Below are 27,004 nucleotides of genomic sequence, written 5' to 3'. Positions count from 1 at the left end.
CACTGGAAGAACAGGATGCTGGACTCGGGCAGATCTACTATGAAACTAATGAAGCTTAAGGTTCAGGACCCTTAATCCCGGGGGGGGGGGGCAGAAGTTATTTTAGTCCTCATTGCTTAACATTTTTGGGTCTAATACACCCACAATTTGTGTCAAAGAATTCAAACTGGGGTGTTTTTTTGTTTTTGTTTTTTTACTGTATTTCAACAACCCCAAAGTTAGAGAGTCAGTAGTGGTGATCTGTCATGGAACAACCCTACTGAAGAAGATACTAGTGGTTACCCAGACCTTGTTGCTGGGTTGAGAAGTGGCCTGGTTACAGTTCAAGCTTCAAGGCCCCCAAAATGTAGATTCACTGCTGGCTAGAATAAATGGGCCACTGGAATAAAGGTTCTTCTCATGTTCACATGTTTATTTGAAAGCCAGCCACACTCAATTCCACCCAGGTAATGGCCCACAAAAGTTGGTCCTGGTTTTTTATTTTGGTTTTATTTTGGTTTTGTCTTCAAATCCTTTGAGATATTTGCCCAATTTTACCTCCCAGCCTGACATCAGTCCCTCCAGCAATGATGTGTTTTGTAAGTTCTTGGATGGATGGGTGGGTGGAGGGAGGGAACAGCTGTCATTTTAAATGTTAATTTCTGGGAAGAAACTGACTTAATGTTTGCTTCATTTTTTAAAAAAAAATACATAATCGTTTCATGTCGACTTTACAAGTGTATTTAAGGGCGGGAGGCTGGGAAGCGAGCGCTGAGTAAGGCGCGCCAAGAGGCCGCCTCTAAAGACTTCCCTGCGTCAGGTTACAATCATTTCAAGTGAAGAGTTTTTGGTGGTTGAGGGTTTTGTCGTTTTTGTTTTATTGAAAGCTGCTCAGCAAACGAGCGTCTCCCTCCAAGTTGCGATGCTCTAAAACTTTGCTCTAATTCACAAACATACGTCCTTGCCTTAAGTCTTCTCCTGCCCCCCTTTTTGCATTTTATTAAAATGCGAACCACCGAATTTTTAGGCGTAGAAAGGGGAAGAAAGCAATTGTCTGCTCCCTCCTATTCATTAGCTGCTCACACAGCATATGGGTCTATTCTTTTTAAGGCAAAACCCACCAAGCCTGGCCTCCTCCCCCCTCCCCCTCGTGTCCTGGAGGAGAAGTTGGAGGAGGAGCGAGGCGGGAGGGAGGGCGGAGAGAGAGAAACCGTATCGGACGACCTCCGCCTCCTCCTGCGCTTGGAAGCGGGGAGTGATGTTGGGCGACGGTCCCTGACGCAGGGAAAACTTAGGCGTCGGTTTCAAGGCTCCTCCCTTCTGGTGAAAGGCAGACTGCGGGGCGCCTGGAAACCGGTTCGAGGGAGAGAGGGCTTGAGGGATTGCCACAAATGGTCAGGCGGCAGCGGTGGCGGAGAAAGAAGAAGAAAAGGCGGCGGTAGCAGCAGCAGCAAGAGCTGGAGCTGGCGCGCTCTGCCTGGCAGGCGAGAAAGAGAGAGAGCAGAGCGCGCTGGCGGCGCGGCGGAGGGACGTGCTCGCGGGGTGGCCCTCGCCGTCCTCCTCTTCCTTGCAGCCTCCCCTGCAGGAGGCTCAAGTTTGACCTGGCAGGAGAGGAGGTGAAAGGCGGTGGCAGAAGCAGCAGCAGGAGGGACCTGGACAGGGAGGCGGCGGCGGCGGCAGGAGCAGCAGCCAGAGGACCCGGCGAAGTATGGCAGAGAAGTGGACTCGGCAAGTTTGCAGCGGGGCCGAGGCGGAGAGGGGCAGCCGGGCCGGCGCTCTCTCCCCGCCGCTGCTGCTGCTACTGCTGCTGTGCACGGAGGCGCCGATGCTTCCCGCTCTGGGGCAGCAGCAGCAGTACAACGGCGAGCGGGGCATCTCGGTGCCGGACCACGGCTACTGCCAGCCCATCACCATCCCCCTGTGCACGGACATCGCGTACAACCAGACCATCATGCCCAACTTGCTGGGCCACACCAACCAGGAGGACGCGGGCCTGGAGGTGCACCAGTTCTACCCGCTCGTCAAGGTGCAGTGCTCGGCCGAGCTCAAGTTCTTCCTGTGCTCCATGTACGCGCCCGTGTGCACCGTGCTGGAGCAGGCGCTGCCGCCCTGCCGCTCCCTGTGCGAGCGGGCGCGCCAGGGCTGCGAGGCGCTCATGAACAAGTTCGGCTTCCAGTGGCCCGACACGCTGCGCTGCGAGAAGTTCCCCGTGCACGGCGCCGAGGAGCTCTGCGTGGGCCAAAACACCTCCGAGCGCGGCACGCCCACGCCCTCGCTGGGACCCGAGTTCTGGACCAGCAACCCGCAGCTGCGGCCCGGCGGCGGCGGCGTGGCAGGAGGCGGGGGCGGAGGGAGCCACCTGGCGGAGCGGGCGGGCAGGTTCACGTGCCCCCGGGTGCTCAAGGTGCCCTCCTACCTCAACTACCGCTTCCTGGGCGAGAAGGATTGCGGGGCGCCCTGCGAGTCCGGGCGCCCCTACGGGCTCATGTACTTCGGGCAGGAGGAGCTGCGCTTCTCCCGCACCTGGATTGGCATCTGGTCGGTGCTGTGCTGCGCCTCCACCCTCTTCACCGTGCTGACCTACCTGGTGGACATGAAGCGCTTCAGCTACCCGGAGAGACCCATCATCTTCCTCTCGGGCTGCTACACGGCGGTGGCGGTGGCCTACATTGCAGGGTTCCTGCTGGAGGAGAAGGTGGTGTGCAACGAGCGCTTCTCCGACGATGGCTCGCGGACGGTGGCGCAGGGCACGAAGCGGGAAGGGTGCACCATCCTCTTCATGATGCTCTACTTCTTTGGCATGGCCAGCTCCATCTGGTGGGTGATCCTCTCCCTCACCTGGTTCCTGGCGGCTGGCATGAAGTGGGGCCACGAAGCCATCGAGGCCAACTCCCAGTACTTCCACCTGGCTGCTTGGGCTGTGCCCGCTATCAAAACCATCACCATCTTGGCTCTGGGGCAGGTGGATGGGGATGTGCTGAGTGGCGTCTGCTTTGTGGGCATCAACAATGTGGATGCCCTGCGGGGCTTTGTGCTGGCTCCTTTGTTTGTTTACTTGTTCATTGGCACTTCTTTCCTCCTGGCTGGATTTGTCTCCCTTTTCAGAATTCGGACCATCATGAAACACGACGGTACCAAGACAGAGAAGCTGGAAAAGCTGATGGTTAGGATAGGTATCTTCAGCGTCCTGTACACAGTGCCTGCTACCATAGTCATTGCCTGCTATTTTTACGAGCAAGCATTTAGGGAACAGTGGGAAAGGAGTTGGTTTGCTCAAAGCTGCAAGAGCTATGCCATCCCTTGCCCCAGTAACCACCACCATCCGCCCATGAGTCCTGACTTCACCGTCTTTATGATCAAGTATCTCATGACTTTAATTGTAGGCATCACTTCTGGCTTTTGGATCTGGTCTGGGAAAACACTCAATTCCTGGAGGAAGTTCTATAGCAGACTCACCAACAGTAAGCAAGGGGAAACTACAGTGTGAAGCTCCCACACCAACCAGAGACACCTGGCAAAGGAACTTCCTCTCTGCTCACAGTCCCAGCCAGAAAGTAAAGGGGAGAAAGTGGTCACATAGGTGCTGTCCAAAGTCTCATGACTTTTCTCTCCAGCCCACAGGGGACTGGATGTAAAGAGGTTGGTGCTGGTGGAGAAGCAGACCTTATTCCCATTGCCTCTTGTCTTCTACTGGACTAAATTTTACTGTAAAGTTGGGAATGTGGATCTGAGGTTGTAAATAGCCTCTGTAAGATTTTGTAAGTATATTTGTATTTAAATTGCAAAGTTCTCACTTTTGTAATTATTTAGAACTTTTTTAACTAGTTTGCAGCCTTCCCCCCCCCCCTTTCTCTCTGAAGGAGAAAGAAAATCAGTGTTCTTTATTTTATTTGCAAAGCTGATATCATAGGAACCAAAATGAGCCCAATAGCTTTCCTTTTCTCACCTCCCACCCCACACGTCATGGTAATAGTTGTGTGTCAAGCTGCTTAGGTCCAGGATTAAGGATAACTGATTCATAATTTGACATATGTTATAAATTGCCCCACTGATACCAGTAGAATTAATGGTTTCAGGAAAATTGTCTGGGTAGGCTGCACGGCTGACTTGATCTGCGCTGCAAGACAAATACAGACAGGGAGTGGAAAAGCCTTAACTCCCATCTCTGCTCAGCATGACCTGAAGGAATAAAGGAGCAAGCAGTTTTACCTGTTCCACCCCACCTGGGGAGGAGTATGGGAAAGGGAACTGCATGTTATTATTACCCAACTGTATTGCCTAGCCCTTGCCTAAGAAAACTTTCTCTCCACCACCAAACTCTTGGTGAGAAAGTTTCCTAAGCTCTGCCTAAAGGTGTGACCTGTTTTTAAGAAGGATGAAATTGAAAGGTTGGGAGTGATATTTTTCTCACCAGCTGCTCCTTTACACACATCTGACCATTTTAAAGAACTGCTAACTTTTCTCTTAACTTTGTTAATATATGGAATGGGCAGCCTGCTTTTTAAGCCTGCAAGAGGCAGCTTCTACTTTCTATGGAAATACGGCCATTGGTTGTAATTGTTAATCTGTAGTGAGGATGAGGTGGTGCATTTTGATTGTGATTTTGACACTCCATTTCTTAATAGCCTGCTCTTTTGATAGATTTTTTTGTTCTGTTTAATGAGTTTGCTGGGAGAGAGCCATCAGGAAAAGCGCTATTGAGTCGATTTTTACAAACCTACTCAGTATGACCAAGAAGAAGGGGGGACATAAACCCAGTAAAAGATCTCTGCAGCTTGGATTATTCAGATTTTCATAGCATTTATAACACTGACATTTCATTTCTACATATCTTCATAACTGGTGGGTTTTAATTCCTTCTTGTTAGTAGGTGAATGAAAGGCATGGTGATTTATGCCGCCAAGAAAAATAGATTTCAGTTGAATGATAGGGTGTGAGACCCCAAAGAATCTACAAGCCTGATGTTTCAATATAGTAATTTATATGTAAAGCTAAAGGAGCCTGTGTATGATTGGTCTGTGTTCTCTCTGAACTGTTATGGCTCATATTTCCTTAACAGGCTTATACAAGATGTGTCAATTTTAACTGGCAAACACCTTTTAATATTTAATCCTTTGTATAGCAGCAGACTTGCTGCTCTTCCGATTGTACTGTTTCAAACTTCTTTTTATATAAGCACCTGTCATAAATATTATCCATGACTTAACCTTACCCTAAAATGCATAGCTATGTGAATTTGGTATGCATTTCTTTCTGTTCACTATTGCAAGATCAACTATATTTATAGAGGAATAGAAGTTTATATATAAATATATATAAAATACATATTTTTAATTTCTTTGAAATAAATTGAGGTTTTGTACAAAATTGTCTTGTCCTTTTAACATTCTTCATCAAAATTTAAAATGCGCACCCTGTACTGTTTTAAAACTAAAGCTGTACGTGCTTTTCCCCCCATCAAGAAAAACAGGCTACATTGTATACCTCTTTTCCTTTAATTTAAACCAGTCTTTAAATGTACATAAAACAGAAAGAACTACCTTTCCAACTCTAAAATTCTATAATTCTATAATGTGATCTGTGTACAGTTAATGAGAGGTAGAGCTGATGGTATAAAACTTGTTTCTTCTGTCACAGAAGATAAAAAGCTTATAAGTGTTTATTTCTTTAAAATACCAATTTGGTGCTCTTTTGTGGCATGCTTGCTCCTTTAACACCAATATATGAAAAATTTCACACTGCTCAAATTGCTTTTAGAATTTATGTTCACAGAATATCAACTTTAGGCAATGCATTTAGAATGCTTAAGTTGGCTACAACAGTAACATGGTTAAGGGTGAAGTGCCTATTTCTGTTCTTTGTAGGGGAGAAAATATCCTCTTTCACAGTGGTTCATCAGTGATCAAAATACAGTATTTTGATCAAAATAAATACTTTAGTCTCCTAATTAAATAGCATTTTAAATAGCATTTACTGACTTTAGGAAATGTTATATATAACCAATAGTACTAAAAGAAAACCAAGTAAATGGCAAAGTATGTGATAACACAATGGTACAGAAACTTATAGAATATAGATCAGGATGGCACACAAACTTTAAAAACAGAATATATATAATTTTGCAGTAGTTTAAGAGAATAAAAATGAAAACAGTTAAAAAAGACCTTAAACATTTCAGCTCAAATTATGTAAGCAACCACACTTAATTTCATTTGGTATGTAGTTCTGTTCTAATCAGATCAATTTTATAGTTCTGAATACATTAGGTATTTTTAATTGAACAGTCATATTGAGTCTAAATGCATATATGATGCATGGAATGAGAGAAGGCCGGGTCCATTTACTCTAAAAGGAATGACTATTGAGGTGTCTGAACCTTAAACTTCATTATCATTGAGTGACTTTCCAGTTAATGGTATTTGCTCAGTTTTTGTTTTCTTTTGCACATTTGTGTACATGCTTTTCATGCACATCATGCCCCTCTCATGGCCTTGTTGAAGACGAAGACACAAGGCTGTCTTTCTACAACAATCCTAGGACTGAAAACAATCCCTATCTGCTGCCTTTAACACAACAGTAGCATAACCTGATTTTTTATGTAATCAATGTACTTCATACTAAGTAGAGCTCAGTTGAGGCTCTGCTTTTGTTGCCCCTCTACTGACAGCCACATTACAGCAGCCTAGCCATGGTGGGGTTGGCCACTGAGCCATAACATAACTGCTCCATTTCTTCTTCCTGCTTGCAGCACTGTACATAAGCTACTTCACTGTTTTGTCTTACGCTACACAGATTTGAATTTGTCACTATCCCAACAGTTTCAAACTTTCCAGTTACCATTTCATTTTCAAGTGAAACCCACGCTGAAACATTTCCATACCAGTTTATCCCTGACCCTTCCCATGCCAACGGTTATGCATTTTGATATTTGAATATGCTTACAAAAAGAGCTGATATTTTCAATTAAAAGGAAGGCCACAATCCATCTAGTGCAGCATCCACTTATTTCACTTAACATTCACCCACTTCACCAACCTGATGCTCTCCAGATGTTTTGGACTGCAACTCACATCAGCCCTAGTCAACCCTGGCACTGATGGAAACTGTAGTCCAAAACATCTTGAGTGCCCTAGGTTGGTGAGGTCTGTCCTGTGCCTTGCTGCTGCCAACAATAAAATAGTGGCATAAGCACATGAGATGAGCTTACTGAATCAGGCCAATGATCCATCTAGTCCAGTTCTCCCAGTGGCTGGCCAAATGCGTATGGGAAGCCTGCAAGTTGGACACGAATGCAACAGCACTCTGCCCACCTGCAATTCCCAGTAACTGGTATTCAGAGTCATAATGCCTCTTGACAGTGAAGGTGGGACATAGCTATCTGATAGGCATGATTCTATTTTCTCAGAAAACTTCATTATCTTCAAGGAAATGTTCAAAACAAGCATGCCAATTCCAAGGCGATAATGCTATAGACTTTCATTCCTGCATTGAAGTGGGGGTTTCTTCTGAGTAAAGCTGCACAAGCCAAGTTTCACACAAAAAACAACACTACAGTGGTACCTCGGGTTACATATGCTTCAGGTTACATACGCTTCAGGTTACAGACTCCGCTAATCCAGAAATATTACCTCGGGTTAAGTACTTTGCTTCAGGATGAGAACAGAAAATTTGCAGCGGCGCAGTGGCAGCAGGAAGCCACATTAGCTAAAGTGGTGCTTCAGGTTAAAAACAGTTTCAGGTTAAGAACAGACCTCCAGAACGATTTAAATTCTTAACCTGAGGTACCACTGTATTTTCAATGCAATCCTAAGCATGCTTACTCTGAAAGAAGTCTTGTTGAACTCAATTCCGTTCAGAGGGCAATATGGACAGATTAAGCCCCTATGCACATCTAGAGATTGGAGCAACATTAAGGGCAGGAAAGAATCAGATTCTGTTGGCCCAAGTGCCATGTGAGGATAGAGCAGAAGGCCTGCATTCTTACCATAAATACAAGTGACATTAAAAAATATGGTGAAATAACAGGCTTTAATCCTATATCCACTTGAGAGTAAACTCCATTGTCCCCGACGCGACTTGCTTCTATGCAGACATGACAGGACTAAGCTGCTAATTACTCTAGCACCACATCACAATTCCTAACTCTACTTTCTCCACTGGACCACTAAAGGCACCACAACTGATGAGTAACAGCCATTGATTGCACTAAGGAGCACTATCTGACAGGGGTGCCCACTTGAACAAAATATTGGGAAGACCCAGGTAAAAGCCCCACCCTACATAACTGATCATGTGATATGGCACATGCACACCATTTGAATGGCAATGCCCATCAACTTTGGGAGGTCCCAGCCCCCTCAAATATTTTATGGGGGGAGCTGAAGGGACCTCAGCTCCTAGGAGTTGGCTCCTGTGCTATCTGAACATGCTAAGTAGCAACTTAGCATGCTTGGTTTGCCTTATAAATTAAGGGACAATTCAAATATGATGGTCACTACATGGAGGCTGAAGGCACACTTATCCATATAGCCACACCACTTTGCAGGTGCAATATTAAAAAAGTTCTGGTCCATGTACTGATTGTACTGATCAAAACCTGTGTAATTATATTATGCATAGCCACAGTGGAATCCTCCACGCAAAGGTATGCAGGCTCAATGCTTTTTAATATTATGGCCAGGTTGTACAGTAGTAATACATAGGTAACTAATCCCTTCTACCTGGTTGCTGTTGAAATTAAATCAAGTATTCCAAGAAGCATGGATAAGTCGATACATTAGTGCTTTAGATTGCTGCTTTTTTGCACTTTCCCTGTAACGCTGGAAGAGAAATTTAGACTGAGATGTACAAGCTTCAGATATACAAATCTGTACATTTGCATGGAGGATGTCCCAAAAGCTGAAGCACAAAGCTTCTGTATGCAACTTCATGGTTGTCCTTACTGTGTTATAAGAGAATGGCGACTGTAGCCTTGTTCGCACGTCACGACAAACCACAGTTAATGGTCGTGATAAAACATAGTAAATAGTTTACCGTGAATGGTGCATTTTTCATTGTCTCCTCCCTGCCACCATGCAAAGGAATCAAACCACAATCCCTGGCTTAGCATTACATAAAACACCAATATTGTGGCTTTGTTTCACTGCCAAAAAACATTGTCTTGTTTTTCAGGAATGAAATAAACCACAATCCCTGGTTCAGATGCAACATTAAGCCAGGGATTGCCACAGCAGGGTCCAAGAGCCATCCCACCATCTTCCCAAAGCTGGGAAAGTGCTGCCTGGGCTTTGGGAAGGAGGCTGGAGGACTCCAGGACCTTGTCAGAGGTCAGAGTCTTGTGACGCCTTCCACTATTTTTCTTACTGGGCTTTGAGAAGGCGACCACTCGGCTCTGCACCCAATGTATGCACACTGCTTGGACAGCCCAAAATCCACCTCTGGTTTCTACTACTGTGTACTAGGAGGAGGAGTGAACAGATCAGAAGGTGTGGTCATGGTAAAGTATTAACCATGGTTTACTGTGACACGCAGGTAAAGCAATGGAATGCACAGTGACCTGTAGCTCTTTGTTTTTATTTAAACTCCAGCATCTACAAGGGCCTAGCTGAGCTTCCTTGCACTGTAGGAGAGTGTCACTGGTTTTTTAAAATGAAGGCTACATTTAATAGAATGTATCCAGTGTGCAAAGTATGTGGGACTTCAAGATTCTCATAGTTCATTTCAGGACAGAATGTCTTCTACCTGATGGCCTTACTTTCACAGTCTTAGAAACATGTAACCTGGCGAGTTCAAATACTCAGCCATGAAGTTGAATGGGTGACTTAGTGCCAGCCACTAACTCTCAGCCCAACCTGACTCACAGGGTTGTTGTGAAGGTAAAATATGGCAGGGAGAACCAAGTACGCCACTTTGACACCCCTGGAGGAAAAAATGGTAATCAATCTGACTTGTTACCCCTGGGAGCTTTCATAACCTTATAAAAGGTTATTGTACATTCAGCTCACCTGATTGAAGTACTGGCTGACTATGCAATGATCTGTGAGAGGAAAAAGCAAAATGTCTTTCACACCTCACAGAGAATAAGATTTCATTCCAGTGTTCAGAGTACAGAAAATGTGATAATGTTAATTATGGCACATGATTTAAAAAACCGATAGGATGCAGTTTGAGACAAAATAATACCAGTGCTTCTAGGATTGCCATTGTACATTAAAATTAATTAATTAATTTACTGCTACCAGTTAACATTTTCACTGTGCTCTCTGCTGTAACCCCTAAATCTCTTTCCTGATTAGTTGCTGCCAGTTCAGATCCCATCTATCTATATATGAAGCTTGAAATCTTTTTTTCGTGCTTTGCTTTACACTTATTTACACAGAATCTCATTTGCCTTAATTAAAACAACAACAACTTCAAGAAATCCTCTTTGGAGTTCTGTGCAGCCTTGAATAGCTCTGTGTCATCTGCAGGCCTGGCTATCTCACTAATTGTTGGTGACACCGGATAATTTTTGAACCAATTTAACAGTCCTGGTCCCAATACAGATTATTTTATGATCCTCTTGAAAGCATATTATTATGGTAACATGCTTTGCCCATGAACATCTCAATTTTGGGGGGGAGGAATAGGAGCTATGCTACATTAAGCACACATGCAAACCTGCCCTCTAGGAACATAGTCCTTGGAGTGCTGCATTCACTTGCCAGCATACAATCCTCCTATACACAGCTGATCTTGAGTTAATGCTAATCAGTACACTGTAAGCAAAGAGAGAGATTATCCAGTTGCTCAGAGTCAAATAGTGCTAAGTATTGCTGATAAAGCAGCTCTTTATGGAATGATTTTAGATTAGAAATGGGGTGGGGAGAACCATCAATAAAATTTTCTCCCTGGAAAACTGGAGTGTAATCAACCAGCGTGTAAATGCTACTATAGTAACCAGACAACGAGGTTCTTTTTCAAGGTGAAACTGAACTGAGTTTCCAAGTCCTACAAAACATTACATAATATCCTTAAATATGTTATTTTGGGTGTGATCCAGTCCCAGAATTATGCTGCCTGGGGACTTTTAAGATTCGGGGAAAGCCTAGCTGTGCTGGAGGGATGCATCATATTGATATGCAGGCAAAACACTCCCGATATACTTGCCAAAGCTCCAACACTCTTTCTCTCAATGGTAAGGAGCACAGGGGAGGCACCCATCATTTCCACATCAGAGGCAAAGTCTCGGTGGGCAAAGGCCAGGCACATCACTCCAACCACCATAAGCCAAATGCTCATGAGCACCTATGTCATCCAGAATCGCAGCCCGGATGCACAAAGCAGAGCAAACAAGGCACCATCTACAACCACAGTACTTAGCTACAACCACCACCAAGAAGAAGGAGGAGGAGGAAGCATACTCACTGGCACTTCTGTTTCTCCCTCACCATCCCAGCAGGCTCCCATTCACCTACAAGCTTCATGGCAGATAGCAACACTTTCCTGTTGCAAAACATGCATGACCAGCCCAAGAAAACTTGATGCCAAAGGAAAACACCATGTGGATATATTTTTGCATCAACCAATCCACTTATGTGGAAGTAGTTGTAGCCACTCACATGGTTTATCACCTTTTAAAGCTGCCACAATCATGCAATTAGTCACAGCTGGTACAACAGCCAGGCTAAAGTTAGGAACAAATGAGATGCAGTACTATTCAGGCCATTAGCAATTGCATGGATAGCTGTAAATCACAGGGGTGGGACGGATCAGGATCCTGCAATGGAAATAAGGGGGTTTCAACCTCCCTGCTGTGGTTTGGATTGGGGGTGCACTACCTGCTCTTTGCATTGGACAAAAAAATAATAATCTCATTGTTATAGAGAGTAGGGAAGCTTAGAGTTAAATGGTAGAAAATTGATAAAATATTTAAGATGACCCGCTGTTGCACCTCAATAACTTAGTGGCCTTTCCTGCATCCATTCCTCACCCTTCCTAAATGAGCAACCAGGGTTGACCTTTGCAAACATTGTTTCATCCCTGCCAACATCTGGGTGCAGTGTAGGCCACTGTGTCAATTTCACAAGCAAAGACTAACAAAGGCTGGGTCTTGGGCCTTACTGTAGGCTCCTACTGCTCTGTATTGAGTAGGTGGTGGTTGCTAACTATCCATTGAACTATTCAATTCTGGGTTTAACACCAGCATCAAAGCTGGGGCATTTGGGTGTCTAGGTAAGCTGTTCATTTTAGTGACTTCCCTGGGAGTGTGCCTGGGTACAGAGAATGGTAAGGACTCTCTTAAGGATACATCATACTCCTATTTACTCATTCATTCTGTAGCTCAGGGGTAGGAAGCTCCAGATATTGGACCACAGCTCCCATCAGCCCCAGCCCATGAGAATGATGGGAGTTGTAGTATAGCAATTTCTGGAGGCTCAAGTAGTTCCCCATTCCTGCACTAAAAAACACAAAAGGGGGAAAGGGGGGGGGGAGTCCAATGTAATTCTTATCAGGCGCATCTCTTTCTAAATTGTTCTTGGCAAATTATCCTTTTCTACATGGAAACGAATCCATGTCGAAAAAGGCATAAAACACACACTTTGGCTTTCCCCCCTCTTGTTCTTTGGTGATGATGTTTTAGTCTTCTTAACACACTATTATTTGTCAAGCTGCTCACAAGATCCTGGAAAATCTCCAAAATGTATGTTGAGCCAGGTGATAATAGCATAGCTTTGGCACATACACTTACAAAAGTCTGTCATCATGGCAGAATCCCCCCAAATATTTAACATGTTGATTTCCCAGAATTTGTGATTAGCAGATGGGTCCAGAGGAACAAAGCAAACATTACTCTTCCTATGAAATGGAAAGGGGTGTGTGTATGTGAAGATTTAAAACCATCTTAGATAATTCACCAAATCTCCTTCATTTCACAGTGACCATATAGTCACCCCCATGTTTGAAAAGTTTGTGTGAATGTGACCACCCATACTTAGCTTGTGTCTTGAATTCCGAAGCTAACCTGTCAGATCTATTTTTTAAAAGAAGCCACGTTTGTGCCTCTACAATTCCCTAACGACTGGTGTGAGTGTAAATATCCTTCCATCATATGCTGCAAAGCCGTTATTAAAATACATCAGAATACTCTTTCAAAGCTGTTTTTCCCCGCCCCTCTACAGCAGTTCTGTAAATAGTCTTTCTCTGAAGTGTTAGCATTTTATTGAAGTCGAGCTTGTATTGCTAAGGGGGATGAGAGGAGGTGCTTCTTGGGATATTAATTTTGTTGCAGCATTTTGGGTTTATTTATCATCCTGTTTATATGTCACACTTTTAGTTTATGGTTATGTTTTGCTTATTGGAACTGCCCAGAGCCCTGGAGTTAGAGACGTGCTGGACTGATGGGCAAGTATTAATAAGGACAGAACAACACATAGAAGGAATTTTTTATAGTAATTCCCGTCTAAGCTATGACTGCATACACATCACACAGAGATTTCTAGAACTAGAACTGTTTCTCAGCGTGATTAATCAATCTCTTCAGTGCTTAAAAACAGCAACACCCAGATTTCAGATTAACCAAAAAGGAAATAATGTAATTTCCATTTACCACGCATCTCATCAAATGCTGACACCATCCATTGCTATCTTTTTCAAATAAATGTATCAGAGGTTGATTGAACAGCCATGCTTTGTTGGTGCTGCAAAGCGGCTGAACTGCTAACATGCACCAAACACGTACCCTCCAACATTTCTCCAACGAAAATAGAGATATCCTATTCCATAATGATAATTTTACTATTTACACCTCACACATCTTACTGTGTTGCCCCAGCCACTCTGAGCAGCTTCCAATCTATATATAAAAACAAAAGGAAACATAAAACATTTTTTTTTAAAAAAACTTCCCTATACAGGATTGCCTTCAGGGGTCGGATAACTCCATACCCTCCAACATTTCTCCACTGAAAATAGGGGCAACCGAAGGAAAAGTAGGACATTCCGGGGTCAAATCAGAGACTGGGATGGCTTTTTCTAAATCAGAGATGACATTGGAAAATAGGGACCCCTGGAGGGTCTGCAAACATATAAGCAAAAATAGGCACCCTTTTCCTCCAGGTGCTCTTCTCTGCGAGAGTTGATTCCTCTGATGGTGGGAGAGGAGTGACAGACTGGGCCATGCTGGGGGTGCCTGCTTCGTGCCCCATCAAAAACCTGTGCCTGAGGCCATGACCCTCTGGCACCCCTTACACTATGCCCCTGCAGTCTGGTAAAGTCACCAGAGGAGGGCACAGAGCAAAACCAGTGAAAGGTGTGGCTGAAGAGGGCTGTGTGGCCTGTCCAGAGCACATTTGGCCTCTGAGCCTGAGGTCCCTCACTCACTTTAAGGACCCTTCTCCCTATCTAGGATTTGAGGTAGGGATGGCTAAACGGTTCCACTTGGATTTGTGCATCAAGGCCACCATGAAACGTCTTCTAATTCTTGGGTAAGTAGCAACTCAGGTCTGATGGTGGCCACTGAAGAAGGAGCAGCTGCCATATTTATGTAATAGCACATGAATAACTTGCAGACGCTTCGATCTCCATATTACTGACCCAGACGAAGCAAATTTAATGCTTTAATTTGTTAGTTTGATTGCTCATATGGGCTTGTGCATGTGTGCAAAGGTATGCATGCATCTATATATACATATTTCTGTGCGTGTATGCATGTGAGCCCACACTCACAAACACTGGTTCATTGCAAAACATTGTGACAAACCGCAAGCATATTTTTCTGCAGCTAAAGCTTAAGCCTTATCACAGTCTGAAAATGTGGAAAATCAATTATATGGTCTGAATTATTCTTTTCTTTCTCCCTTTTCCTTTCTTAAGTGCAAGTTTCTTTTCCCTTTCAGAGTAGTGTGTGCTTCGTAACATCCGCCACTAACAAGCTGTTAGGACTTTTTGCTAAATTAATACACTGGAAGTAAGCTAAACAGAAGGCTTGTGGAATTCCAAGCATTCACTTTCTCTTCTGTTGTGGCTGCCTTTCAGCTTGGGAACCTTCCGTCCTGTTGCTATAACATCTGGACAACATTTGGGGCTGTCTCTCAAGCACACGGGGTGTGCACCGCCGGTGAATTTCAACTTTCAACATCTCCCTGCCTCTAATCTATATTTAATGTTTCATGACTGGTAGTCAGAGAAACTTCAGCTAACTACCAGGTTGGAATGAAAATGATCCTTGGGAAAACAGTCATTTTTTTCCCCTCCAGCCTACGCCAGCAAAGTATCTGTGACAGAGATGCTCCTTGGAGATTTGTAGCCCATTCACTCGCAGTAATAATAATTAAGACTCATGATTACTGTGCCCGCATAATCAAAGATTGCTTCAGAAAATGTACTCCCTAAGGGGACAAATTTCTCTGTTCTTAACTGGATGTCAGTCATAAGGATCAGCACCCCTAGGGATCTCCAGTCTTTTGCCTGCCCTTTTCATTACTCCGTTGTTAGCATTGTATTATTCTTCTCGATGCAAATGAGTAGGTAATCATGTGTAAATCGTGCCCTCCAGAAGGCACATGTAGCGAGTCACCCCCCCTTAAAAAAAAATCTACCACAGGGATTTCTCACATAGAACATAATTACATCTCAGCCATATGGGCTCATTTATATTCTATTACAGGTTAAGCTAATACGACTGCGAAATATGCTAAAAATACCTCAAAGTGTTATGAGTGCTGTCAAAACACTTGTCATTTCTCGCCTGCCTGTTTGATTGCTAGTGACTCTATATTTATTTAGGAATCCACAGAGCCAGGGAACCTAGGAAAACAAATTTGAGAGGCATTTTTTCATGTTGTCCAATCTGAAATCAAGATTGCTGGTCGCTGAAATGCTACATTCCCCTCCTCCCCAAGCTCTGTCCCACCGTTAAAACACTGGGGCAGAGCCTTCTCTCCCACCCCACCCCCGGTCCATGGGGCAGAGGCCATGCCTACCCATTATTTCAGGTAAATTGTGTAATCTGTATACTATCCTCTTTTTATTACTGGGCATTTTAAAAATAACAACAAAGCTAGCCTTCTTTAGGCTAAATACATATCTGATCACGTGGTATTTCACCCACAAGAAAGCATCAGGGAAATTACAGGGAAATGTTAAAACATTGTGACTTTTCCTTGTCATGAAACAAAGGGGGGAAATATTAGGCTAAAATAATTCTAGACTAACTTAGGCTGATGGATGAATATAGGCACAGTGACCAGGAGGGGGGGGGTGATTCCCCACCCCCACTCCCATCATAATGCTGGCCTGGGAAGGGAACCACAATGATTACAGTGGTGCCTCGCAAGACGAAAAGAATCCGTTCCGTGAGTCTCTTCGTCTTGCGGTTTTTTCGTCTTGCGAAGCAAGCCTATTAGCGGATTAGCGCTATTAGCGCTATTAGCAGTTTAAGGGCTATTAACGGCTATTAACGGCTTAAGGGATTAGCAGATTAGCTGCTAAAAGGCTATTAGCAGCTTAGCGCTTTAGAAAAAGGGGTTGGGGAGCAAAAAAACCCCTCAAGAATCGCAAGACATTTTCGTCTTGCGAAGCAAGCCCATAGAGAAATTCGTCCTGCGAAGCACCTCTGAAAACGGAAAACCCTTTCGTCTTGCGGGTTTTCCGTCTTGCGAGGCATTCGTCTTGCGGGGCACCACTGTACATTATTTTAAAAAGGGCCTTTACCTTTTACAGGTCAGAAAACGTTCCATCTTATCTACTCCATCTTATCTACTCCAACTGGGCCATGAGTCTCCAGGGTATAAGACAGGCATTTTCCATCACTTGCCATCTGATTTTTGTAAATGGTGATGCCAGCAAAATGAACTCAAGACCTTCTGCCTGCCAGGAACATGCTTTCCCTACCATGGAGCTGCAGTTCCTAATGTGGTTTCTCTTTTGTCAAGTCTTAAGATCACTGTGGGCCTGGTTTTAATGGATAGGAGAGGAAATATTAATTGCAATTTATCCCTCCAGGCACCCACGTGTGTGGGTTGGACAGTTTCAAAATCCCATCCTTGGCAGCAAACATAAAAGCTTAGAAATTAGGCTGTAACACATTGTTTGGAGCAAGTCCAGCTACAAAGTCAGATGGTTTCCCCCTTCTTACCCCACTCAATAAAGAATCAGGTAACAACTTGTAAAGTAAAGATTTACTTTTTTTATAATCATGCTCTGGTCCACAAACAAAAGCAGCCGTAAAAACTATGCAGGCAAAATATTTACAGTATAACCAGCTTCAGACATGTGCCTAAAGCTACAGCTTGGAGGCATGTTTGCATCTAACAGATAGGGGAACAGGAAGTACTATATGCTCCTTCCTCTCCAAGAGAGGAAGAGAAATGACATCACACAGAGCCCTCTCTACAAATTGTATTTCTATGGTCTGAATATCTGCCTATCAGCAATACCGCTCCATGGACTTAGCCCCTTCTCATGCTAACTAGCAAAAATATGCATTTGTTAGGTCTGACTGCTGATCTCCCACAGTCACAACAGTTGATTTTCCACATTTTTGTGTAAATTCATTGCTCTAACACTGCACCTCTCACAGGAATAGATTGCTTGAGAGAGCAATATTTTTTAAACAAGTAAGCCAGCAGCTGAGCATTTTAATCAACTCTCATCCTTGTTCATATGTTCAGCACTGAAATAGCAACAAACAGAAGTGCACCATTAGGATGAATTAGCCTGCTAGCCACTATAAGTAGGGCCTTCTCAGTAGTGGCTCCTATCTTATGGAATTCCAAAAGATATATGGCTGGCTCCAGATTTTTCATGAAGTTTCATGTGTTTCCCTAGCCTTTATTTTACCCCCCCCCCCCTTACTTCTGCTGAAGTTTTATGGCACTTTAAAATGTATAGTGTTTAATTTTACTGATTGCTTTGTTGTGTTTGGCCTATTGCTTTGTATTATGTTTTTGCACATGTTGTAAACTGCCCTGACATAATTTTAATGCAGGGTGGCATGCAAATATTTTAAATAAATAAATAAATAAATAAATACCAGATAGTTTGCAATGAGAATAGGGTTCTCCATTTGAGCATCCGTTTGTGCAGAAGCCCAGTTTGCAGAATTCTACAACAGGACAAGCCAGGTCTCCATGGTACAACCATCATGATATATCAGCACAGACCTCAGCTGAACTTACAAACCGGAGCCTAGTTTCACTAAAATGCCCTGTGTTGCTGTGTTTCATTCAAGCTGGGGTGAATGGTGCTGAGAATCTATAAGCATGAACTCAATAGTCTTCATAAGAACAAAACACAAGAAGAGCTCTGCTGGGTGAGCCCAATGACCCATCTAGTCCAGTATCCTTTTCCCCACAATGGCCAACCAGATGCCTGTAGGAAGCCCTGTATATAAATATTGTACAAACACTTATATAGTTGACAACCACTTTTAAAATTCAAAGATACGAAGGTATAAATCAGCAGTCTGTTCTCTCCTAACACAATAATTCCACATCTCTCTCTGTTCCATAATCAATTTGGAAGGAACTAGTGTAGCTGCAGACACTCTTGTGGTTGAAGATTCACCTTCTTCCTTTGCGAAAATGCAAAGACAGAACTCAGTCATTAATGAGTAGAGTGCTGAAACCTTTACAGTGCCTAAAGAGAATAGGAATAAGCTGACACCCTATCGGCTGATCATGTTGAAAGGGGTATAATCACGGGTGTATTTCTCTAAAGTTAATATAAAACTTGCCAGCAGATGGCGCATAAGAATATGTCACACCCTTCAATGGATCTTGAAGGGCCAATAAAGTTAGCGGTTGTTTCACATTGCAGATGACTTGTCACAGGCAGGTTTTCACATCCGAGCATAACTAGTGTGATTAACTATTTGCAAAGAGGTGTGTGTCTTTGGGCATATGAGAACAAGAGGAATGCCAGTAGGTGGAGAATCAAATCATTAGGAACAGAACTGGTGTAAAATGATAGCAATAGCGCAAAAGATAACGGGAAGCCTTTTGAGACTGCGTTGCCTGGATATCATCCCAAAATTGTGGCCTATCTGGACCAGTCTGAAAGAGACATAAGGGAATCAGGTTTCAACAACTCAGCCTATCAGTTTTATATGATGTCTATGGATGTGATGGTTAAGTTCCTTCTTATTTGCAGCTCTTCAGCTGGAACGAGAATTTGATGACTTCAGATCCCTCCAAGTGTCCCTACTTTCCAGGGACAGCCCCAGATTTACAGAAGCCATCCTGGTTTCTGATTTGATCCCAGAAGAAGAAGAAGAATTTATACCCCGCCCATCTGGCTGGATTTCCCCAGCCACTCTGGGCGGCTTCCAACAAATGATTAAAATACAATAGTCCATCAAACATTAAAAGCTTCCCTAAACAGGGCTGCCTTCAGATGTCTTCTAAAAGTCTGGTAGTTGTTTTTCTCTTTGACATCTGGTGGGAGGGTGTTCCACAGGGCGGGTGCCACTACTGAGAAGGCCCTCTGTTTTTCCTTATATGGATTGGGTAGTATAGAAATTTGGGAAATGAATAAATGGGATTTGATAGGCTTTGAATCCCGACAGGTGAAATTCTATTCATATACAATGCAATCAAAATGCATAATTAAAACTTTTAATAATTAATTTTTTTTTAAAAAAAATCAAGACATCACCAAGGTAAAACAAGGTAAAACAAAATATACTCCACAGGATTCTATTACCACTGTTCATTAAGCATTAATATTTTCCTACAGGGTTGGAGGCTGTATTTCTTCACAATCAGTCAGTCACAATGAGTAAAAAGAACATAATAATGCAGCCACTTCTGCTGGTGGTGCATTCAGGGACGTTGTAATACATTTCTCAAGGGCATGCATAATAACTTCTCCAAGGAAGAATACATATATTCACTTTATATGTTACAAGTGTATCTCAGGAACAGCCTAGTCTTGAGCATAAGTAGTTTAGGACTAATCAAACAAACAAACAAACACATAGCACTTATAGAACCTGTCACTGGATAATAAGTGCCAACAGTGCAGGGTGAGGGCTAAAAATATGTAAATTAATCCATAATTCTGTACAGTAGTGGGATTTTGTTGTTGTTTTTACCATGAACATATATAAGTGGAATCTAGATGTATCCTAGTTATCTGAATATTCAGCTAACAACTGCTTGAGAGCAGTCAATTGTTGACTTTCACTGTATAAAAGGGAAGATTTTTCTTTCTTCATCCTTCTGGACATATTTAGAATGGAGTGTTAAAAATATACTGTGCTACAATCTTCCTTTGGGAAAAATGATTACCAGGCAGAGCTAAATAAATATTTTACATCCAATATTTTTTTTAAAAAAAGAGGGTGTTTATATGTATTCTTATTTTTTGTGAAAGGGCTTTTTTTGTTTAAATGCACAAGAATAGAATATTAAACTGAATTCTATTCTTTGCTATGGATCATACTTTCATGTGACCACTGACACTTTAGATCGGGGTGGGAAACCCTTTATAGCCTGATAGCTGCATTCCATTTGAGGCATTATCTGATGGTAACTGGCCCACAGTGGATGGAACCAGGGGCAAAAAGTGAGCAGAACGATGAAATAATTGGAATTTTTTTGTTTTGTTTTCACATTTGTACAACAGGCTAGTTTCTGCACACACTCACACATCCCTCTCTATTCTCCATTCACACAAGCAAGAGGCATTATTGAAATTGAAGGATACATCCCATTAAGGTATCACATAGTTCTCTTTGCAGTTCAGAGTGTATCACAATTGGCACCAAGGTGCTTTGAAGTACATTGTGTATGTGTTTTTTAACAGAGAGCAGCTGGAACCCTTGTTTTATTTAATTCTGCTATAAGGCATATAGTAGTGAAAGGGAGAACTTTGAAAGGTCTCTGTCATAGAAATAGGGGATTCTAGGCATCCATTCAGGAGTGGGGTCAACAACGTTTGGGGGCTAATGGGCATGTTTGGAATTTAGAAAAGGTGCCATGGGTGCCAATCATAAAATGACAGCCGTGGAAGGCATGTCATAATGTGAGGTGTGGCATAACACAAAATGGTCGACACATCTAAAAGAGCAGAAGACACAGGACCACAATATGAAGTGGACACACCTCACCATTAATGGGAGTGGGGGGAGACCAAATCAGCCACTTGCTCACAGAACGGAAGGATGGAGGGGGACCTATTCCTGGCATCCTGTGAAATGTGGGAATGTTTAAAGAAGAAGCTCAATGGAGGAAGGAAGGGTCAGTCCAAAGAGAAATAGTCTCTCGTGTACTGTGAATTTTTCAGGGGTTATTGCTCTGATCTTTTGTAGTCACCATAGAACATAATGATGGTCAGTTTAGCACCCAGGAGTGCTGTGTTGGTAACCCCTGACTAGTATAACTTACGATGAAACTGGCTTTCTGCGTAGGTATCTGTAACTAGAATAGTGTAATCTATTATTCCTAGACTTGTTATGAACACCTCACTCATAAACACATGAAATTAAATCCCAGTGATTTAGTCAGAACTTATATGCATTTAGCTTTAGCCTACTATTTGAATACAGATAACAGTCCAGCCTTTGGGCTTTTCAAGCACCCTTTTATTTGAAGATGTCAGAAATCTTTACGAACATTAATTACATCTCTCCAGGTAGGGAACTAATATATAGTCAGAAAATTGAAAAGTGGAGGGGGCCTGAGGATACACAGGAAGTCCTGAGTTTGCAAGAGCAAGGTGTGCTTTTCTTGTCTTATTTACCTAACAGCAGGGCCATATTTTCAGGTTGAGCTTGATCACAAGTACAAGGCACAGGAGCTTGAACTGCATAGAGGAAGGAGTATCTGGACGAGACGCCTGACAGCCCTTGCTCAGGCTCACGATAATGAACTCAGTATCTTCTCCCTGCAGTTGTAGCTGGAGGACTGGGATCAGCAGACTGAGTTCAAATTGCATTAAAAAACCTTTTAGGGGGAAAAATATTTAGCCTCCTGGCCAGAAGACCTTTCCCTTCATCCTTTTCATGGGTTTTCTGTCTTGGATCAACTCTCCTAAGCTATTTCTGTCTTGACTTGACTTTGAAAGCTGTCACTCAGGGTCTGATCATTCTCATTAATACCTGAGAGCAAACTCTCCTTTTCTGTAACTAGGTTTTTACACACAGCAAAAAGAAGCCCCCAGATCAAGCAAAGACAGGTAGCTGGTGAGGGGTGTGTGTGTGAAGGAATGAAGTATTTTATCCAAAACTCCAGTTTGCTGTTGTTGTTTTAAATCTTTCTGAGCACCACACAATTCATAAATAAATGAGATGGGCATCAGCTTGCCCCACATGAGCCTTGGCACAGTAACATTTTAAAATATGAAGTTTCAGTCACTGAGTCTTTAGTTAAGCCTGTGCTTTAAGTGCAGCCTTCTAATGAGCTTCTGATATGACAGCCGTCTAAAATTATTTTTAGTATAAGCTGCATAAAACTCAGACCCACTTCTGGGTTTATATTTCAGGCTAGTGGTTTGGAAATGTGTGTAGTACAATGCAGTGGCCTGGAAAAGGTCAAAGATACTTTGTAATGTGAAAGACAAGCACCAGAAATATGAATGCGATGAAGAGACTTGCGGCACCTTCAAGTCTAACACATTTATTGTGGTATATAAGGCTAAGGGTAAATCTGAAAGCCACAACCCTTCTCTCTTTTTTTAGGGCTGTCCACTTTGACTCTTTTGCCTTGCCCATTTTCACATTCAGCCCCCAGAGGGTTTGCAATGAGGTAATATGGTCTTCAGACCATTCCTGATAGACGAGCTTTTGTAGACTAGTCTACCTAGGCTTACATGGTAACAGGTTTGTTAGTCATTAAGGTGCTACAAGATATGGCTTCTCCTCTGGAAATTGTTGAAAGAATTACAGGATGCCTGTGTAAGACCATAGAGAAGATCCCTCCTAGATCAGGTCCATGGCCCATTTAGTCCAGCATCCCATCTCACAGTGGCCAACCAGATGCCTATGTGAAGTATGCAAGCAAGAGAGAAACACAACAGTACTCTTCCCACTTGTGATTCCCAGCAACTGGCACATTTTTGGGAAGCAGAATCCACCCTTCAAGAGCCATCTGGTGATCAGCTTGGAGGGTAATAATGGAACCATTAGCCCATCTTTCTGAATTGTATTTCTTAAATGGACAAGCCTTCCTGTTTGGCCACACAGATGCATTTCATTTCTTGTCCTCTTGTCAGGAAGGTATGAATTGTTTCTTCCATCCTCCTTTTTCTTTCTGAGGATAATAAAAAGCTCTGTCGCCACCTGTCTCATGCCCACCCTTGGCAGGTCTGACGTTGATAGGTTTTGCAGAGAAGGAACTTAGGTTTATTTGCTTTTTGAGAAGCTCAGTTGCTTCCCTCCACCCCAGGCTTGCACATATTTCACTAGCTGGTGAGAGCCTGCATGCTGCTGGCTTAAAGTCAGGGATTTAAAAAATCTCATAAAAATTTGAAATACCTATCTTTATTCAGTCTTCTCAGGAAATCTCAGCAAAGCCCTTTGTAACTGAAAATGTATTATAGCTTTTAAAAGGCACTGTGGGTAACAATTTCACATTATTATTTTTTTCCCAAGATACTCAGAAAATCACCTTATGATGCCAGTTTCAGACGAAAGGAATCTGGGCGATTGCATGGGAGCGTAATTCAAGCCTGACCCTTAATTCCTTAGCAGTTCAGTGCATACTTTAGTGGTCGCGTAATGCCAAAGCTCATTTGTTAAAATGACATCCAGTGGAAGCACTTTTATAACAAGTGGGCTAAAAGTCTGATGTTATAGAGAGTGTCTGAACTAGAGACAAAGCCATCAGGAATAACGCCTCCAGAGCCCGAGCATAGGAAGTCTGCAATTCAGTGGATATATATGATTTAACACCTAAGCGAGAGTAACTGTAGTTGCTCATGTTCATCCTTTGTCTTCCTCATTCCTTTCTACTCACTGAAGCTTGTTACTCTTGCCTCGTCTTTCACTCCTCTCAGCTGTTGGGTTATATTTATTTATTCTATATCCATCTATCACAGGCATAGGCAAACTCAGCCCTCCAGATGTTTTGGGACTACAGCTCCCATCATCCCTGACCACTGGTCCTGTTAGCTACGGATGATGGGAGTTGTAGTCCCAAAACATCTGGAGGGCCAAGTTTGCCTATGCCTGATCTATCATCTATCTATCTACCTATAATCTCAACTCTCCTTATCATTTAGGGTGGCTAACAGTGATTAAGACCATCTACAAAATTCAATAGTATTCCAACAACAATATAATAAAAACAGAGACAAGTGCAAACACCTGCCTAAAAGGGAAGCTTTTTTTTTTTGCCATATAGCCAAACAGCGTAAGTGAGGTGTCCAACCAAGTCTTCTGGAGCAAAGAATTTTAGGTGCGGGTACAGAGAAGGCCCTTCTCTTCTTTCCATCAACTGAGCCTAACCATTGTCAATGGAACATATTTTTTAAAAAAAATATATTTAGTTATTTAAACAATTTCTATCCCACCTTTCCTGACTGTGCACAAGATGGTTTATAATAAAACAATAGATCATAAAATATAAAACCATAAACGGAAGGCCAGAGAGAGAGGGGGGGGGGGCAAAAGAAAGAGAATGCTTGCAGGGATGTAATAATCTTCACAAAAAGCAGTCGGTGAAGGGGCAAAGCGCAACTCTCTCTGCAAGCTTTTCTACATTCTAGGTGCCACAACTGAGAAGGCTTTCTTTCTTCCGCTTGGGTATCTAACCTCAGATGACAAGGAAATGCAAATGATGCTCCCTAATGGAAGACAGTCCTTGATCAAACCCTGATGTATTGCACTAAACTGTGATAACAGAATTATGGCTGATGGCAAAGATGGTGTTTGTCTCAGGCAGGTGATCCCTGCAGTGGCGTAGCGTGGGTTGTCAGCACCCGGGGCAAGGCAAGTAATTTGCGCCCCCTAACTGAGAGAGGGTGAGTGAGCCAGGTAGGGGCAGAGAGCTGCGAGTGTGAGCGCCCCCCCCAGATGTTGCGCCCGGTGCGGCCGGCCCCCCCTGCACCCCCCACGCTACGCCACTGGATCCCTGCATGTACCATGGTATATGTACATAGCATTTTGCATATGCATAGTACATGGAATCATAAAAGAGAAGAAAAGTGATAAAGCAATACTGCTAAACAATCCACTGGAATCTAGTCAATATAAACTCTTGGTTGAGCCTACAGCAGTTCTACACTCCATTAATTACAATCATGAATTATTCTTATTCCAAAGTGCTGTTCTCCTTGGATTTCCAGTGCTTCCACTTGTCCTCTGATCATGAGTCGTTTGCAACTGGACATTACTACATCCTGACAGTCCTGCAGACATACTTAGATATAAGCTGCCAAAGAACATCTCACAGCATTAATGTAATGGCATGTGAATTTGCTTGACTTGATCTTACATAATCCATTAAAATCTTCACAAATAGCATGGGCTGAATCAGACTTGCTAATAGAAATAGAGTCCTTGCTCTTGTTTCCTAGATAAATTGACTACTAATATAAACGCAGCAAGATGAGCACCCAGACCCTTTCGTGAACGCCTTGCGATTGTGAAAGTGGCACGTATCATTGAGCAATGGTGTGAATTATATATAATCCAATTGAAAGTGCTGCTTGCTTCTAAACTTTGCCTTGTAATCCTGCTCAGACTGTGACTTCTTATATTTCTTGAGGATGAAGGACCGAGGGCTGTAGTGGGTGGATAGGAAATAGGTTTACGGAAGGGAGCAAGCTAATAGGTCATGAGCGTCAACATAAATTAAATGCTTTAGCAAGGTTTATTGTCATTAAGGTTCATGATTTTCATTAGAAAAAGATGTTCACTCAAACACATCTAAACTTCTGGAAACTTCAAATCACATAAGTGGGTCATGATTTTGCAGCACGGGTTTCTCTCTGCTTGTTTCATTGATTCTAGGGCATAGTTATATAACGTTTTCCAGACCACACTGTTTATACATTGATAAGGGGGAAAGGGACATAATTAATAGCTGCAGAGTTCCCTCCCTCTATTTTTAATTTGAGGGAAAGGGGTTGGGAGAAACATCCTTGCCTTGAGGTGAGAAGGCCGTGTCCTATATTTAAATAAAATCAGTCAGCTGGCAATTCATTGAACACTGACTGAGGAAGAAGAGTGTATTGAATTTTTTTATTAAACAAAAAACCTCACTGGAGGACATAGAAAGATGAAAGGTGCAATGCACCAGGAACAGTTAAATGAAAATGTTGAGTGTGTGTGCAGCTGCTGTGAAAAAAGGTGAATTTCATGTTGGTGATCATTACCCTTTGACAGCGAAGGTATTTTGTTCTGTGGGACCCACAGAAGATCCACCTCGTTTGCTAAATTCATACTGTTCTGTTCTACTAGAAACATTGTATGCGTTTTACAATTGTAATGGTTTTATTTGTTTTTATAGTTATTGTTGCAATGAACAGCTGTTAAATGAACAGCTAAGGTCCCACTCTGGGACCTTAGCTGTTCATTAAAAAAGAATGTATATACTGCTTTGTACCATGTACGTTTCAAAGTGGCCTACAACAATACAATATACAAATTTTAAAACATAAATTAAATCTCCCAGATCTCCTTTCCCAGATAAACAGCAGGTAAGAAATAAGTAAATGAATATTCTACCTCTAGGTTGAGAGTTTGCTAGTAAACAACAGAAGGGGGCTATTTCTGCCTTGTCCTGTTTATAAGCTTCCCATAAGCACCTGGTTCACCACTGTGAGAAACAGGATGTGGGACTAGATAGGCCTTCTGCCTGATCCAGCATGACTGCCCTTATATTCTTAACATCTACTGCAACCACTCACCCCCCTGGAATGAGTGGGAACGGTACAAGGGCACAAATATGGTTATCTAAGGAGAGGATGACTGGGCCTGTAACAAGTTTTCTCAGTGTGTGAAAATTCACCTAAGGGTCAAAATTAGTTCAGATGGGGAATTAGGTAGTATCTGACTGGCTCCCAGGCAAATAGGACCAGCAAAGTATGTTATGTATTTACT

At 42.9% G+C, this 27,004-nt stretch overlaps 1 protein-coding gene and 1 long non-coding RNA gene across 2 annotated transcripts in view; one reads left to right on the top strand and one right to left on the bottom strand.

Moving 5' to 3' along the window:
- Positions 1–27,004, bottom strand: part of LOC310660775 — a 206,225-nt gene that overhangs the window by 37,473 nt on the left and 141,748 nt on the right. The window lies entirely within an intron of this gene.
- On the top strand, positions 1,210–5,346 carry FZD1 (frizzled class receptor 1). Its single transcript, XM_083405679.1, has one exon. The coding sequence runs from the start codon at positions 1,688–1,690 to the stop codon at positions 3,464–3,466; it is 1,779 nt and encodes a 592-aa protein (XP_083261805.1). The 5' UTR covers positions 1,210–1,687; the 3' UTR covers positions 3,467–5,346.

The sequence above is a fragment of the Podarcis tiliguerta genome (assembly GCF_965153285.1).
Source record: "Podarcis tiliguerta genome assembly, chromosome: 12".
NCBI lineage: Eukaryota > Metazoa > Chordata > Lepidosauria > Squamata > Lacertidae > Podarcis > Podarcis tiliguerta.
This window is presented reverse-complemented; position numbering and strand designations above follow the sequence as displayed.

What these genes read in the sequence shown, in the direction of transcription:
- FZD1 (XM_083405679.1), top strand. Translation starts at nt 1,688, where the DNA reads ATGGCAGAGAAGTGGACTCGGCAAGTTTGCAGCGGGGCCGAGGCGGAG.